Source organism: Tauraco erythrolophus, chromosome 19 (genome assembly GCF_009769465.1).
Source record: "Tauraco erythrolophus isolate bTauEry1 chromosome 19, bTauEry1.pri, whole genome shotgun sequence".
NCBI lineage: Eukaryota > Metazoa > Chordata > Aves > Musophagiformes > Musophagidae > Tauraco > Tauraco erythrolophus.
Genome location: NC_141483.1, coordinates 14,695,558 through 14,713,547, shown reverse-complemented (window position 1 = coordinate 14,713,547; position 17,990 = coordinate 14,695,558). Strand labels below are relative to the sequence as shown.

General features: G+C 54.6%; 1 protein-coding gene across 2 annotated transcripts in view; it reads left to right on the top strand.

The window, feature by feature from the left end:
• The first annotated feature begins 6,400 nt into the window (after nucleotides 1–6,400).
• CORO1C (coronin 1C) overlaps nucleotides 6,401–17,990 on the top strand; it is a 54,168-nt gene continuing 42,578 nt past the window's right edge. Inside the window, exon 1 of one of the 2 annotated variants that reach the window (XM_086623340.1) lies at nucleotides 6,401–7,799. In XM_086623340.1, the coding sequence (XP_086479466.1) occupies nucleotides 6,401–7,799 (1,399 nt within the window). Of the gene's footprint in view, nucleotides 7,800–14,787; nucleotides 14,839–17,990 lie in introns of those variants that run through there. The other variant, XM_086623341.1, reaches the window with a different exon arrangement.

Here is a 17,990-nt window from a genome sequence, read left to right as displayed (position 1 = left end):
CTACTTCTGCATCCCGACCTCCCGGCCCCGCTGAGCTCAGCGCTGCGCACCGCTTCCCTCCTGCCCTGTGCATGGCGAAACCAGAGGGGTGCAGCCCCCGGTGCCCCCGTTTATCTATGCATCGCTGCAGAAACACGGGCAGGGTGGGAGATGTCCCATCAACAACCGGACATGTTTTGCTGGGTGTGAATCCAAACCTGGTCCCGTCCTGCCAGAAAACCCGAAATGCACAAAAGTGGCACCTTATTTCCAGTCCAGGCTTTGTCGGTCTGTGCAGTAGCAATAGCCGTCCTGGTTGTAGCCACCTTACTGGGAAGGTGGCGGTGGGCTCGCTCGTGTCCCAGCATCACCCGTGCTCTGCGGGGAACCGGCTCCCGAGGTGGGAGATGGAGAACTGTCCTGGTTAGACCGCGACCACAGAGCCGGAGAGGAGGGGTGGGTGAGTAACGTGTAGCTGTTCCAGTGCATTGCTGTACTCTATGGTAACAAGGTTCCTTTTATTTCCTGGTATTTCTTAATTCTGGTTTTATATTTAAATATGCAGGATCTTTTGTACTGTACGTTTGCGGTAGGGGATGCATAATGCACTTTTTTTTACTTTCGTTTGTAAAAATGTACTGTATATTTTATGTGCTTCATGTGAGAAAAATAAACTTTTTTTTTTTGTTTTCCTTTTACAAATGAGCTTTGCAGCGTTTTTTGGAGGTGGGGAAGGATCAGTCCAGCCGTGGGGAGCAGGCCTGGAGCGGGTGGAAAGAAAAGGAGGCGATGGGCACGTGTCATCGGAGCGGCAGCAGCCGCAGCCTGGCTCCGCGGTGTTCCCTCTTCCCGTCTGTCCTGGCTGCGTTCCCCTTTTTTTTTGGGGGGTCCTGGCTGTTTTCTGCTGCCCCTGAAGGGCAGATGGGGAGATGCTTTGTCCCTCTGGGTTGTGTCCTTGCAGCACTGGAGGTTTCGGATGTCCTGCTGGGATACGGAGCGCTGCAGAAACCCACGGGAGCCGCGGCACGGGCTGGCTGGCAGGGTTTTTAAGGGGAAAAGGGAACGAAATAGAAACATGCTGAATTCCCGGCGGCAGGAGTAGGACTGAAATCCGTAATTCTCCACCTGGCCACTTCTCAGAGACCCCAGGCCGGGTTTAGGGAGAAGCTGCTCGCGTTCCGGCGCGCGGTCCCCGGCCCCCAGCGGATGTTGGCAGCGGAGCGGTGGCACGTGTGAAAGCGACGCCTGCGCCGTGCCCAGCCCTCCCTGCGCGGCGCACGGAAAAGGACTTATTTGGTGGGGGGTTTGGTGCTGCCGCAGCGACGTGGGCTGTCGAGTTCCCGCAGACCTGCGCTGCGGTCTCCTCCCAGGGGCAAACCCCCGGTGTAAATCTGAGTTGCTGAATCCCGGGATGCGGCTCTTCTGCCCTGAGCCGATCCTGCTGCCGCCCCATGATCCAGCCGAGGGGGAACCAGCCCTTCCCGGGCATTCACCAAATTTTGCCTTTAAAGGCGAACAGCGAGAATCCGTCTCGTGTGCCTGCGAGTCTTGTTGCTGCCCGGGATTGTTCTCGCTCTCCAAGCTGCTCCAGGGAGGAACATGTCAGTGTTTGCCTTGGCAGGGTCGCAAAGCGCCGGCTGGGGATGCTCTCCGGCTTTGGCACACTTGCTGATTGCCTCAGAGAGTCGTTAACCCCCACCAGAAATATTTGCTTTTTAGGGTTTTCAGGGGGTTGATTTGACGTGGGGTGGGCAGTTGCCTCAGCGTGATTTACTGGCTGCCCCCAGGAGCTGCAGCCCTCTCGCCACGTCCCGCCAGCCGGACCTGTGCTGGAACTGGCACTAGGCACTGGCACAGGTTGCCCAGAGAAGCTGTGGCTGCCCCATCCCTGGAAGTGTTCAAGGCCAGGTTGGATGGGGCTTTGGGCAACCTGGTGTAGTGGAAGGTGTCCCTGCCCATGGCAGGGGGGTTGGGACTGGATGATCTTTGAGGTCCCTTCCCACCCAAACCATTCCATGATTCTATACATGCCACAAACTTCCCGAAGCTGATTTGTCAACTCCTCCCGCGCACGGAATTCAGGCCACACACTTGTTGGAGTGAAATTAAGTGCCTTAGCAGAGGGTGGGTTTGACAAGTGTGCAGCAACACGCTGTGCGAGAGCGAGGGGCTGGGGAACGTCTCCCGTTCGCCCTGGAGCCGAACGCGGCACATGGTGGCTGATGCCACTTGGTGTCACCGGCAGGTTTCTGGGCTGCGCTCGCAGCGACTCGCGCGTGGGCAGCAGTTCACCAGCTGGGGAAATAATCTGCAAATGATGGAGGACAGAGCCCTGAGCTCCCTGGGATGGGTTCGTTGAGGGGTTTGGTCTTCTCCTTGCACCTTAGAGCATCTGTGGTGGAACCGTGGCTCTTCCCGCAGCTGCGGGAGCTGGTGCTGAGCTGTTCTGCTGCCGCGTGGGCAGGTACCCGCTGCGGGAGCTGCGGCATCAGGAGCCGGAACCGACATCTGGCACTCCCCGGATTGAGGACAGAGACCCCAGGCTGAGTCGCCCCGGCACAGAGCGCTTGGCTTTGTGTCAAGGCCTTCCGAGAGTTGCCCAGACATGCTTACATGCTGACAGGCGAAGGAAAACAGTGGGAGCGAGTGTGCGTGTACGGCTGTTCCACCCTGAGGGTTAACTCTCTCCAGCGCTGAGCCGCAGCGGAGCTGGGAGCTCTGTGCGGAGCTGGGAGCCCCAGAGGCTCCTGCAGACAAGAGCTCCAGTTTGGGGAGGCAGCAGCTTTCTCTCTGTAGCACAATTTGAGGTCCTTGGGACCGAGTTTGTCCCTTGGCCGATGCCATTTTGGGGTCAGATGTTTGCCGTTAGCTCAGTTAATTCACACTTCCCTTGGCTGGTTCCCAAGACGCCGCTCCCGGCTCATCTCGGCTTCCCAGAGATGGAGATCTCCCCGCCGTAGCTGTTGGCAGGTTGGCATCCGCAGAAGTGGCGTGCGAGCGGTTATACGGCAGAGAGGCACCACGGGACGGGACTGCGGGACGGCCGGAGGGTGCCGGTGAGGTGGTCTGTCTTTTTTTGTTCTTGTGATGATGGAAAGTCGGTCCTTTACGGAGCGGTTCTCGTTATGGCCGAATGTTGCATCCTGTTGTGATGGCTTTGCCATAGCAACATCTGGAGCAACACGAGTTCTCTCCGGCGACCGTCGGAGGGTTTATTTATAGTGTCGCTGGCGAAAGGAGATGCCTGAGCAGGAAGCCTCCGTGGGCAGATCACGGCGGGTGCAGCCTGGCACTGGGTGCCCTCCTGGTTGGGACCCAGGGCGGTGGGAAGACGCGAGGTCCGGCCGGGCCCCTCGGCTCGCCTGCCCGGTGACGGAGCCCGCAAGCGGCACCGAGCAGTCATCGGAAAGGAGCAAATCTCCTCGAGGACACTCTGACTCCGTTCTTTGCCCCTGATGGGAGGGGGATGGTTTCCTACCAGCGTTTCCCAGTTTCACGTTGGGGTTGGGTGGCCGCAGGGGTGGTGAGCAGATACTGCAGCCATGTTATTGGGGGAAAAGAAACGGTTTGGCAGGTGAGTGAGGCCGTTTTTAGTAAAAAAGTGATGCGCAGAGAGAAGCAACGAGAAGGATGCAAAGGGCCACTGCTGCAGCAAAGAGGAGAAGCTGCTGCTCCAGCAGCACGTCTCCAGCTGCCTGTGGCCCCAGGACGATGCCTCCGTGCATATCCACGCTGGGTGGTGGCCGGACAGCCACGCTGGCCTCTAGAGAGGTAGAAAGGTGCATATTTTTCTAAGCAGAAGCTGCGATGGGCACTGAGACAAGCTGGTTCCTGCGGCGGACGGAGCGCAGACGTGGGCTGAGCTGTGCTGCCCGCGGGGCTCTGTCTCCAGCCACCACAAACGTGCTGCTGTTCGGAGTCTCTGCAGTGGCAGATCTCCTCCGTGTGCACACACACAGACACACACACACACACACATGTGCACATTTCCTATCGACAGCAGCAGCTCTGAGCTTCGGCCGGGGGAGCAGCCGATGAGCCGGTCGGGTTTGCTCCAGCCTCGGCCCTCGCCCTGGATGTTGCATGTTCCCTAAAAGTCTCTTCCTCTCTGTTTGAAGGATGGGGCAGCAGCGGCGACGTTGCAGCAGCTGCCATTTCCTTTTATGCAGAGAGCTTGGGAGCAGAAGGCGCGTTGCTCCCGTGTCAGGCTTTCCTGGGTGTTGAACGAGCAGCTCGCAGGGAAGCGGTGCGGAACGCTGCAGAGCAGGAACCAGGGCTCGCCAACCCAGCCGTGCCGCTTCCGCACCAGCCCTGGTCTCTACGGTCCCCACGCAGGGCAAAGTCAAGGCCAATGTGGTCAAGACGGTATCTCCAAGTCATGACGCTTTGTGAGAAACCCAAAATGTATTTGGCTGTTGGCTCAAAGGGGAAAACCCTGAATTTTCGATCAGGTCATCGTGCCAACGTCAAGCGTGCCCAAACCTGGCGCATTCATCCCACGGAGAGGTCACTTGGCTTTAAAACTCGTCACTCACACAACTGTCAGCAAATCTTGCTGCAGCGGTTCACTCCCTGGTGGGATTGGTGCTGCGAGGTCCCCACCACCGCCGGCATCGGCAGGGAGCATCGCCCGCCCCCGACTCCGCTCGGGAGCCCGGCCGCCCGCCCTGGTCCGGCTGGGAAGCGGCTGTGTTTGCTTTGGGCAGCCTCAGCAGGGATTTAAAACTTCCAGTTGTAACAACCAGTGTTTTGTCTTGCTGCAGAGCAGCTCTGCAATGTGCATTGATAAAAAACTGCGGCAGGGACCTGGCTGGCTCCGGGGTCGATAAGGGCTGGGATAAAGTTCATCCCTCGCTCCTTCCCCTCGGCAGCAGCCAGCGCTCGCTCCAGTGCCAGCTCATGGAGCAGAGGACGAGTCGGTGGCATCATGAGAGACTGCGGCCCAGGCATCGCCCACGCATCGCCCACGCAGCCCGGATGAGTGCGTCGGCTGTGCTGGGAGGGCTGCTGGGGTCCCTGGGGGCTCTGGATGAGGCCTCGGCTGGATTTTCCAGCCCCACTGAGTGCCAGCAGGATGCCCTTGTCCTGGGGTCGGGGGGCTGTTTGCAAACTCTTTGGGCTGACGTTGGGGAGAAGTGGCTCCTGGCTCAGCTCCGGCACAGCGGAGATGCCTGCACCAGCAGTGCCACTGCCTGCATCTTTTGAGGGACCATCTAGGTGTTTTCCTGCATCCCGCCTCGGGATGCTTCCCCAGCTCGGCTCAGGCAGCCGGCACCTCATGCACCATAAAAGGCAAAGCACTGGGGAAGAGCTGCTGGGGTGGGAGCTGCAGTGGCCACCCGGGCTCGCTGCAATGCCAGGCATCCCGGCGTTGTATAAACGGATTAGAGCCCTCCAGTTCTCCTGCTCCCCCTCCTTCCGGAGAGTTTACAGGAGCCCCTTTGGCAGAAGGATTATCTGAAGGGAGGAACCTTCTGCTCAGAGGGTTGTTTAGAGAAATGCCCGGTGCGTTAATGGGGATTTTTGATAAGTTGTGTTTCGGAGTCTCCTAAGGGAAACTTGTCTCTGAGGCTGCTGTCGGGCTTCTCTGTTTATCCCGGGTAGATTTTTTTATGGGACAGCAATTCCCTTAGCAATAACATATTCCCGCAGACCGTTCCAGCCGCCCCGTCTCTGCCTTGCCTGCTCCGTGCAGGCGGTATCTCTCCCCGAAACACTGGGACGCAGACCACGGCTGCGCGCCGCTGCCAAGGAAGGAGCGCCGGGAGAGACGCCGCGTGTCCGTCGGGCGCGGGGCAGGGAGGCAGGGAAGAGCGCCAGGGGCACGGATGCGGGTTTGCCAGCTCTCCGTGAAACCCACGGAGGAGCTGACGGAGGTGATCCTGCCCAGCCGAGCCGCAGCAGATGACCTGGCAGTAAATCGCTCTGGAAGCGGCGAGATCGGAGGGAAGCAGGGAGGGTCGCTGCACCGGACCGTAGGGAGTTATTGCTGCAGCAGGTTGGGGAAAAGTCCCTGGAGGAGGATGCAGATGGGCAGCAAGTCCTGCCTGTGAAGTGCTGTGGAGCAGCAAACGAGAAGCTGGGGGTTGCTTTTGCAGTTGTTCAGGTGGGATATATTTGGTGAGGGACCAGCGTAGCATCAACTCTGACAGCTGTGGCGTTAGCAGAGCCTCCTGCCCTGCCGCAGAGGATGGGCTCCATCATGCCAACGTGCGTTTTCATCTCTGCTGCCCAGGAGGCTAAAAAACGCCGATTCACATGACCCAGGCACGGAGGCTTCCAAGCTGCCTCCGTCTCTCCCAGTAGCGGAGGAAGGAGAAGGCGGTGCTGAAAGTCTGCCGAGACCCAAGGTGGGAAGAAATCTTGGCCGGCCAGTTTCAAAGCATTTGGACCAGGAATTACGGTGCCTGAGCTCCCGGCCATGGAAGCCTCCACCTGGCAGTACTATGGATATTTACGGGATGACACAAGTAAGGCGAGGGGGAGAGACCGCGCTGCTTCCCGGGGAGGCTCCACAGGGACGTGCGAGGATTATAGTCTGCTGCAACTCGGCCAGGAGGGCCTGGGGCACAGGCTGGAGCCGGGGGACCTTCCCGACCCTGGGAGCGACACGCAAACCCCTGCTAAGAAGCAGGAGATGAGCAGCAGCGGGCAGAGAGGGCAGCGGGGGCTGGCAGGGGACCCGTGCTTGGAAGACCACCCTGTGTCGAAAGGATGCAGGAGAGGGGAGGAGGGAGAAGCCCCTCCGAAGGTGTACGAAATGGAGGTTGGGCACGGGCGAGCGGGCACGGGCAGGACGGTGAAGCCGGTGGTGTACAGGCTGGAGGAGAGCGAGTACAGGCGCCTGATGGAAGAGGCAGAAGCAGAACCTGAGGAGGAATGGGAAGCGACAGAGTACGAGGTACCTGGGATTCAGGAGGGCTACCCAGGGGATGGGAAGGTGGCAAGTCCGAGCCTAAACAGGCTCAACTCTTTCCAAGGAGTCCTGAGGAGGCAGCTGAGCCGTTCGGACTCCGAAAGCAGCGCAGAGAGCAGGCAAGTGAATAAACTGACCCTGAACTCTCCCCTGGAGGGAGCCAAGCCGAGCGTCCCCATCAGGTCCGACAGCTTCGAGCGCAACGCCGTGCTCATGGATTACATTTTGCAAAGCAAACAGGAGGCAACAACATCTGTTTCCTACATCTCCAGAGAAAGCAGCAAGGTGGCTGAAAGCTTCAGGCAGGCGCTGAGCTTCACCCCCCAGCCTGACAGCGCTCCGGACCTCTGCCAGAACGGCCAGAGCGGCGAGGAGGAGCCGGCCAGGAAGCCCGAGCCAGACAAGCAGGTAGCAACGAGCCACGAGAGAATGGTCTGTGCGGTTGCAAATTATGCTTCGGTGGCTAGAGACAGCGGAAAGCTTTCGAGACAGAGCAGCAGCCAGCTCCTTGAGAGCAGGGAACAGCTCGGAGGTGAAGCAGATGCTGGGATACTCGATTCATACAGCCAGAAAAAAAAACCCCCAGCCCCTCCTGTCAGGTCCCACAGCAAAGAGAGCCTGGTGTTGAGCATGAGCAAGACCGTGGCAATGACGGAGGCGCTGCTGGAGCCCCGCGGCGATGCAGCCAAGCTCGCCAAGGAGCAGTGGGCAGCTGCAGGCACAGAGCAGCTAACTGGAGGCAGGACTGCAGGAGGAGGGGGCTCGGAGGAGCCGGAGCGGAAGGGGAGGAAGAGTCAGGAGGATGAGAACGTGCTTAAAGTTGCCGACGCCAAGAAAGCCTTCGAAAAGTCCAAGCCGGCAGAGGGGAAGGCAGCGACGCCACCGCCCAGCGCTGCCAGGAAAGGTGAGGTGAGAGGGCTGTGCCATGCCGGGTGGGCAGACCCCGGCTCTGCCACGTGGTGCTGTGGGGCCGGGGTGGACGCGGAGCACGCTGGAGCTGAGGGCTGGGTGGAGAGGGGAGGTGGGAACACGGCGGTCGTGAGGCTTTTTGGAAAACACCTGCCTTGTCATAGCCGAGCAACAGATGGGATGCGCTCGGGGCTCGGGTCGTAGCGAGGCAGGGTGGAAATCAGGCGTTGATTCCCGTGTGCTATCCGCTTGGCAAAAGCACTTCTTGCAGGGAAACTGCTTTGTGAGAAAGGGATTTGCTTTTTAAGACTCTGCTGTGTACAAATAAGTACCATATCCAGCACTCCTCTGCTGCTTTACGTGAATAGATACAGGGCAGAAGGGCCCATACGATACTTTCTCCTACTGTCAGGTGGAATTATTTGCCTCCGTCTCTCTATGTGTTGGGTGAGCCAATATAATTTTATTTTAGCCATGGCATAAAAGGGAGGCATTATTTTCCTTAGGTTCTTTTTTTCTGCTGCACTGTGACTTAGCTGAATAAGCCTTTCAGGAGAATGACATCAACTTGGAAACCCTTTCACTGGGAAGCTATGGCTAAATGTACTTTGTTGAAATTTTCCTGCTAAAACAGCAGTTATGCAGAAACAGGGAGAGATTAGAAATGGGGGGGTGTTTGAGACTTTGGATCCGGCAAGGACACATCAGACCCACGCTGGTTAACTTGCATTTTCTCTTTATTGACAATCTGCAATTGTGCATTTCCTTATAAGGGAAAATAAATGTCTGAAGGCACAGGAAATCTATGCTAGTTTTGAATTGAATAGCATGTTTACTTAAAAAAAAATAGGTGTGATTATCCCACGGTGCTGGGTACGTTGTGCTGTCGATTGCTCTCACTCACAGAAGTCACGAAACCAAGTCAGAATAAGAACATTGCCACCGAGTTTGCGCGTGTGTCAGTGACAGCAAAAAGCCTACAGCGATGAAAACCAGATCCTATCCTCTCAGGAAGCGTCTGAAGACACGTTTTCATTCTTATGATGTAAAGAAATAGGGTTGTGAACCACTTGTCACTGCAAACTGCCTGCCACCTGCCAGGCTGAGCTCTGCGCGTGAAGCAGCGCCGGCGTTACCGGGGTGCCGGCGTCTCCGCAGGCTCCGTGCTCCGCCGGGAGCGGCGGATGTGTCTGGTGAAACGGGGCAGCTGATGTGGCGTGTTTCCATCAGCCGGGTCAGACGTCGGCGACGAGGCGTGCATCCTCTGCGGGGAAGGGAAGGAGCAGGTGGATGCAATAGGGGATCTTATGGAAGAAGGGGGGTTAGAAGGGGCTACTAGAAATCATGCTCCATCCCTACGGCAATAGGATTCCTACAGCTGAATCACTCCTGACAGATGTTTACCCACTTGTTCTTCGGAAGAAACAGGGAGGGAGGGCCAAGACAATCTATTTCAGTGCTGAAAATGTTGCAATAAGGAAGAGTAGGAATAGCTTCTCGTTCTGCTACATCCGTGACACAGTCTGTTGGTTTGGGGCTTTTTAAAATCTGTTTCTGAGCATTTATCGTCCCAAGTCTCATGCTGCCTAAGTGAACGTGAACATCTCAAGTGTATTTACTGTTGTATGATTCCTTTCTTATACCTCTGATTTTTCCAGCACCTTTGGTCCAACTTGATCCTAGACAGCAGGGAGAGAAACAGAACAAGATGGCAAAAGGATTCAAAACTGGTTGAGTAATGAGGACGAGACTAGGATATGTGAGAAGTGTAACATGGAGTGCTACAGGAATCCCAGCGCCAAGCCTCGCGTTACTGCCCACTGCTCAAAGCCCCTGCTCCTTACGTGGTGCCTGGCTGATTTTTTTCCTGCTATTCAGAATGATAGGAAGTGTCAACCCCAGGATATTCATGTTGTAAATAAAATACAGCTTGCTTTTTTCATTTTTTTTTCTGTGTTCTGCTTTCTTGTCTCTCTCTTTCTAGTTAATCATCTGGTATAGTGGAGATGGCAACAAAGAAAATCCCATCTGTTGCAACTAATTGCTTCATTTTTACTGGGTGTCCCAACATTTTAATTAGGTATTGGGACCACCTCCTCTTTACCACAAAAATGGGAAAAAAAGAAAGAAAAATATCTTTCACCATCCTGTACAATGATGGAGAAGAAAAATACAGGAGGAAATAGACTAGCTCAAAACTAATTTAGGGATTTCCTTTCATCCTGAAAACTGTGGGCAGCACGTATTTCTATGCCTTTCCTAAAGACGAGCTGGTAGGGATGTGTATGACATCTGTATTACTGCATATTACACGCATGAGAGTGTGTGTGTGTAGTCATAGATGTGTTTTATGAAATGTATTCTAAATCATTAATAACAATAGCATAAATTATTAATACCCATCCTGGCCTAATGTTCACTTACCGTTACTTGTCCATCTCCAGCATCTTCCACCCAGGCCACGCAGCACCCAAACGATGTCACCGCAAATGCTCGCTGGCTGCAGCAGTTTCCCATCGCCCTTTGGGGAGGGGGCTTGTGGTCTGATCCCAGTTTACTGAGTCTGGAAGTAGCGGGGGGACTCGTTGGATGTCACGCAGAAAGATGGGGCAGACCTGGGAACAAAACAAAGGATGCTGAGTCCTAAACCTCTGCTTTAATTCACATATTCCTCTTTCCTCTCTGTCCACGCTCTCATACACTTCTCCCTTCCCGGCTGTCATTTCAAAAATCTGATTGAACATATTGCTCTCCTGATCTTCATTCCATAATTCTACAGCTCCCCTTTCTGGCCAAGGATTGTATAAGGCCAAACCAAATGGATTTTGCTCTTGCTCTCTCTCTCTCCCCCAACACTTTGCTGGATCTGGGGAACGGATCGGCGCAGGGCAACACGTCCCTGGGCAGAACACGTAATCCCGTCCGAGAGGCAGAATTGATGAGCCGCAATCAAGAGCTGTTACGGGGTGGCTGTTAGTGCAATTTTGTCTTGGCAGCTGCTCAACGTTTGATGATTGTTGAAATGTCCCTTAAAAACCAGGCTTGTAAGCAGTTTAATAAAGCCACCCTCGCCACGCGGCACGTGCCCAACAGGCACAGAGAAAACGAGGCAGAAAGAGTAAATCTAATGCTATTCCACGCCCAGAAAATGGCTTAGGTTCTTTCTTTTTTTTTTTTTTTTTTCATTGCAATCAGTTCAGATTTCCCTATGTTAAAAAGCCACCACGTTCCGGTAATGTGAAGTCAAATGTGAGATCACATCACTGATTTCAACAGGAGCAGATCTTCTCACTGCTGCTGGATCTGGCTTTGCGTATCTAAATCACGAGAGCCATAGAGCAGAAACATAAAAATAGGGATCTTTCAGGTGGGAGAACCTAGTGCTTCCTCTAAGGTTATTTAAATACAATAATAAATCAAAAGGCTTCAAGAAATAAATAGATAAGTAGCGGACAAAAATGTCCTTCAAAAGTTGCATGTGCAACCCCGAGGTCCAAAACACAAACTGTCATCTCCGGCGTATTTTGTGTGACTTGGAAGTTAAGCTGCAAAATAGCAGGACTTTAAATTGCTGATCTCTCTAACCCCTCCGTAAGCTGTTTTCCTTCATTCAGAATATATTTAGCAATGAGGATTTAAGCAAATTGAAACGTTCGGGATGAATTCATCCCTTGAGTGACTTTCCTGGTTCTGAGTGACTGGGTTTGCTGTCCATCTGAGATTGCTCAGGGACCCCGAGTCAAATTGCAGAATATCAGCTGAAGGCCAAAGAAGCCAACAAAATTTCTCCCAGAAAGAGGTGCCTCAGGTGTTTGTGTCTTTCTTACCTTTTCTAATAACTCCGTTCTGGCAAGGCAAGCTGTGGGGCACACCGAGCGTGTCTCTATGAGGCACGTCGAGACCATCCTAGGGAAGAACCAGAGGGATTTATGGCCGTGGTGTAATTGATGCATATTTGCAAGCACGCTAAATTTAGCAGCTGACATAAGACTCAGAGGTGGAGCCTGTAGACACGGAGCTGTTTCCCTACAAAGGATGTGAGATGGAGCGTTCGTAGCAAGCGCGCATTGATGTAGCAGAGGGTGAAATATGCGGGATGGATAAAGCTAGAGAAATGTATTTTTGAATAAATTCTGAATGCTTTCTGCAAAAATGTAATAATTGGGCGTGTTGGTAGTGATAAAACAGGACACATTTTGTTGTGTGGTTCCTTGTAGCTGCAAGAATCTGGTAATAGGGTATTTTCCTTTACAAAAATTAGGGTTTGTGACATATTTTGACAAGTTGTTAGGCTCACATCACTCTGGCTACAATTTAAGCGCTGTTTGTTAGAATGATTTTATTCAGCTGAAGCGACAAAGATTGCTGTTACAGTGGAACCAAAGGGCATGTGTAAAACCTCGGCCATCCCTTCTGTGGTCTGAGACTTCAGCCTGAAATTCATGTCATTGCTCCATCACCTTGTGCGGCGAGCTGTTGCGACCTAGATGGTTCCTTCATCCAGGTCAGGATCTGAGCGATCTTTGGAGCATTTCCATCCCAACCTTTATAAGCACCAGTGAAAACCCAACAGGGATCGTTTCCTCCCGAGTCCATCCTTAGTGACTCTTCCGACGGCGTGCTGAGCACGTCGCGCTGCAGGAGCATCCATCCCTGCAGCAACGACGTCAGCCAGGAACCAGCCTGGTTACTGCGAGGATCAGGTTTCAATCATTTTTCCCAGGACAAATTCCACTTCGTGTCCTCTGTGCACCGCTCTCTTCTTAGATGGATGCCAAAAAAAATCTTCCTTGGTTGCTTGTCCAGGCTGCTGGGTAGCACTGGGCACTGCTGCCTTCGCTGTTGTCTTTCAGTCCAGGGCAAAGCATCGCCCGGTACGTGATTAAAACATCATTTTGAGCTCGCCCGCTGTGTCGAGCTAGAAGGAGCTATACAAACTATATTTTTAAGTACCATCTTATATGCTTGTGTTAATAGGTTTTTATAAAGTTTTAATCACACACACAGGTTCCAGACTGCTAATAAATTAATGGGACTGGCAGTGGAGACACTCAGCTCTGTCACTGACTCATTGTGTGACCTTCAGCAAGGCACGTACCTACGTGGAAAACATGAATCACAATCTAAACCCACCAAACTACGGATTACCTGCAGGCCTGCTCCCAAGCTGCCAAACTGCTTTTGTTTTCTTCTCTTTTGGCTTTAAAGAGGTTGTTTGAGGGAGAAGGGTGGAGAGCGAGTGTGCTGGGCTGGCTTTCAGACGGAAGGTATTAATTTCGCGGTAATTGGTGCCGCGGGCAGTGCGTGGCAGGGATGCAGGCTCACAACGCTAATCGTTGGGTGTATCATTTTTTATCAAGGTGTTGCTCAGTACGTAAGAGAGACTTTCCTGCTTCTTGAATCAGCAGTTAAAGGAGTGTCAAAGTTTAACAAATGTTGGATAACGTTTGTTTGTTTAATTTGTAGCTACTGTGGCATCTGATGTTTCCCCTCAGCTGTAACCAGTCAGAGCATCAGGACCATGACAAATCTACCCAAGAGGCTTTCTGCATGTTTTAACACCCAGCTATCACTTAGCAGGAGGTAGTTCACATCCTGCGGCAGTTTCATGGGGGAAAGAGGAGGTTCTCAGCTCATCACAACACATACATTTCTCCAAACTCTGAAGGACTGAAAGGGGAGACACGGCTGTGTCGCTCCCCTGGAGAATCAGACCCCTCAAGCACCTAACCACATGCAAACATCAGCCAAAACATATACGGAAGTTAGACCGGCGTTTGGTTTTGGCCATGTATGGTAAACACTGCGAAACGTGGGCACTGCTCTAGCAGCGTTCATCCGCTCCTCGAGCTCCCCGGAGGAACGGAAACACGCAGCCTCCGCGGGCGGCCGTGCCCCGCGTGCCTCCAGGCGCTCGCTGCGCGGGCGCTCGCCCTCTCGCCATCCGCTTGCTCACCGTTCGCCTCTTCCATCCAACAGCCGAGACACAAACACATCTGTGCCACCGCATGGGCCACCAGCCCCAAGAGCGGCTCTGCTTTCAGCGCAACGGGGAGGATCTTTGGTCTCAGAACCTTTGGTTTCAGGATCTTTGGTCTCAGAACCTTTGGTTTTGGGATCTTTGGTCTCAGAACCTTTGGTTTCAGGATCTTGGGTCTCAGAACCTTTGGTCTCAAGCTACCCTCTCCCCTTCCCATTAAAGCATGTTTTCCAGCAGGGAATTAAGCTCTCCTGCTGTCACCGTCCTGCCGGCAGCGCCGTTTTCCACGGCAGCTCCAGGCCCCAGCCAGCCCGCACGACCAAGCGAGGCGACGCGGTGGTTTTTCTGGCGGAACCGTCGGTTCTCCTCAGCGCTGCTTCCAGCTCCGGCTGCGCCCCGCTCGGCCCGGGGCTCCCCGCGGGGGGCCGCACCCTCGGGGGGGTTCCCTCCCTCACGGCACCAGCGCTCGCGATTTGCAGCTCTGCTGCCGGAGTGCCCCGACCCACCCCGTCCTTTCGCCGGTACGGCCCCATCTTTGCTCGCGCCCTCGTTCTCTCAAGCAGGGGACAGCAGCGCCATGCCGGCAGGGAGCCGCCTGTGAGGGGAGCAGCGGGGCGCCGCCCCGGCGCGGGGTTAAGCGCCTGAGGGGAACCGGGCTGCCGCGGCCCCGCCGGAACCGTGAAGGGGAGAGGGGACGGGCGGGGGCTGGAGCGCGGCCGCGGCCCCACGGGACAGGGCTCGTCCCCGCCGCCGCTGAGGGGCGGCTGACAGCGGCGGGGAGGGGAGGGGGAAGAGAGAGCGCGCGCGACCACGCGTGACAGCGAGCGCCGCGCCGCTATTGGCTAGACGAGCCGCCACTCACTCGGCCCGCTCCGCCTCGTTGGCGAAGGGGCGTGACCCTGCGCCAGGAGGCGGGGTCAGACCGAGGCGGGGCCTCGCCCCGGCGCTGCCCGTCCCCGCCCCGCGCCGGTCAGTCAGGCGGCGGCGGCGGCAGGCGGCGGAGGCGGCTCCGCCGGGCTGAGGAGCGGACGCGGGGAGGCGGCTCGGGATCGCGGTGCGCGGCGGGGGAACCGGGCAGCGGGGGAACCGGGCAGCGGGGCGGCGGCGGGGCGGTGGGTGGGGGTGGCAGCTCAGGTAGCTGGTGGGGCGGGAGGGGCGGCGGGCGGCCCGCCGCGGGGAGGCGGCGGTGCCCGCGGTGGGGCGGCGGCGGGCGCCGGGCAGGGCAGGGCAGGGCAGGGCGGGCTCTTCCTGCGCGGGGCCGGCCGTCGCCGCCGAGCCTTTTCCTGAGGCGGCGGCGGCCGCTGTCAGCGCCCGGGCCTGCGGCGGGAAGCGTCCTCCCCGCGCCGCGCTCGGCCCGGGGCTTCTCCCCCGCTCCCCTCCTTATTAGGCAGCGGAGCGGCTCGGGGTCGCCGCGGGTTCCGGCATCCGGCCGGGGCTCGCAGGTTGCCGGCGGGGCGTGCTCGGGGCGGGGCGGCCCCGGCGCCGGGGCCGGGCTCTGCCGCCGCGGCTCGGGCAGCCGCTGCGCGCCGCGCACCTGATGCCGGCTGCCGGCGCCGGCCGCCTCCCGCGCGGAGGGAACGGGGCTTCCCTTCCGTTGGGCAGGATGCGTTCCTCTTTTCCCCCCTCCCTGTTGCGTGGCGATGCAGCCGCAGCTCGCTGGCACCGGCGGGAGTGTCGCCCCCGGAGCGCCGCGTCCCCGCTGCCACCCTGTACCGTTGCGGAGGACAAAAGATGACCGGAGGGTTTAGTTTTGTGGTTGTTTTTTTTTTTTTTCTGTACACCCGTGTTGACCGGGGACGTGTCACGCCGTTATTAATGGCTCTTCTGAGCCTTTTCGGGTGATGTGCGAAGTCCTGGGTTGTATGACACGTTCCTGGGCTTTGTTTTTCTCTACAGAAAACCACATTGTTTTCATAGCGTGATGTCAAAGGCCAGAATTTAAAGGTTTCTACTTATCCGTGCTGTGTGAAATGAGGTGTTTCTCTGCTCACCATACACAGAAAGGCATCGGACGTGCGAGCACGCAGAGCGTTCAGCTGTAGTACCCCGGTGTAGACAATGTGATGCTGCGAGTACATAGGAGACAGGTTTGGAAAGGAGGGGAAAAAAAAAAAAAAAGGGACTGGAAACAAAAGTACAACTGATTGATGCAGTTTTATTGTTAAAGAGATATGCATTAGTGTTGTGGGTTTTAATAGCTGTAGTTTCAGTGCGTTTGAGCACATCTATTCAGCCTGTTCACGCAGATGTGCGTGGGGATTAGCGTGAGCAAGACCAAGGATGTTTGCAAAATGAAAGGGTGACGTTTTGAATGCACCAGGCCGCGCCTGGCCTGTCAGTTTGCCGATACCAATTCTGGTTTAATTTTAGGCCAGGCTGTACCCAAATTACCGGACGCCGTCCTCCCTCATCGTGTGCCTCTGTAAGCACATGCAGGAGGGAAGCTCTGTGCCTGCTGGAAGCGTGGGGAAATGGTGTGAAGTGGCACTGGTCCTGTAAGAAGCGTGTTGAAATGTGCGATGGGTAGAGAAGGCAGTGGGTATCTTGTGCGCCAGGCAGGAGAGGACTTACTCGATTTTCACTTGAATAACAAGCATTGAATCATCTTTTCTGCTCAAGGGGAAAAACAGATGGCTGTGCACTCACCGAGAGGTTTTATGGCGGGTAGTATTGGTGTTTACTAAAAACTGTGTGCACAAAGGTAGAAGATCAAATACTGTTGTGATAAAGTCAATGCATGTTTATTTTGTGTGTATATGTTTTGGGGATTTTTTTGTATTTTTCAGTAGCCATAGTAAGACTTGACACGCTCAGGTGCATGGGGTGCACCTCAGACACATGTCAGGGGTCATTTGCTTTGTGTTTGTTTTAATATAGCACTTCAGAATAGTAATTATTCAATGGTCACTTGTGGCCTTTTATGCAGATTGCTTTGATCAGCATTTGTGTGTCTCTGTTCTGTGTTGGCATTACTCTGTCTTCTAGTGAGCTGCCTTTTCAAACATCATTGGATTTTTTCAAGTTAAATCTTCATGCTTATTGCATCTGTCACTTCTGGGATTCGCTCCAAGCAAAAGGCAGAGATTCAGTCTAATGGCAATGAGAAGGAATGCACAGAAGGGTAAAATATCAGCTTTCCTGAGTGATGCAGCAAGGGACGCTGAGAGATCTGCCCTCAGTAACTGCTCCATGCATCACGTTCAAGATTAATACTAGACTTCAGTGATAGCTTCGTCGAATGCCTCGTTAAAGCACAGCATTGCCTTTTGAGCGTAAGAGAATTTATGTTATTGGTTTTAATTTGGTGATCGATTCCGAGGAGTATGACTTGGATGCCAGCTTCTTATTTTTGAAGACATGAGCAAAACACTCACTGGCCTGAGTCTGCAGCTTGGTGAGGTCATCGGCGCACCACTCCCAGGGCTAGGAATGTCCTTTTAGGCACACTCACAGGCACATTTTCCCTTGGCTTTTAAAGTATGGGTTTGTTTGTGTTTGTTTTTGTTTTACTGAGGCTTTTGTGATAATCTCAGTCCTCCTCTGAGGATGTGTTGGAACAGAAACTCGCTGAGGATCTGAAGTGCCCCAGTTTAAGCATTTACAGGGCATATGAGCAAGAATTAAATGTCTCTGTTCTCTTCAAGTTCTATCCCTGTAGTCTCCCACACCTAATATTGTTGGTCTGCTTGTATTGTGGTTGTTAACTCTGAAATTAGTCTGATGGACTGCTTACAGCTTTAGTTTACAGTCACACTGGTTGTGTTGGCACGTGTGAAAAGCCAGGTTGTCGGTGGCTTTAGGCTGACGGGATGTGTGAACTGATGGTTTCTTGTCACGCTGTGCACAAACACAGGTGGTGGTGGCAGTGTTGCTGGGGTGAATGCCACATCAGAACTAAGGCAGAAAGGTTTAGGTTGGCTGGAGTGCCTCTGGAAAGCTAGCAGTGAAAGTTGATTATTCCGGATGTGTTCAGTACAGTATAGTTGGGAACCAGTTACTGGTCCCTTTCTCTCTATTTGCTGATAGGATTGCTTTGTTCTGTTCCTCCTCATGTGAGTAATTATACTAAAAATGGATTATTAGTTTCTTTTTGAGGTTATAATTGTTCAGTACGTGGTTTTATTTGTGGTTTTAGACAATAGCATGAGGCACGGAAAATGCCAGGTGTGACACTAGAATCACGCGGCTTCTCAGTGTAGCGGTGAC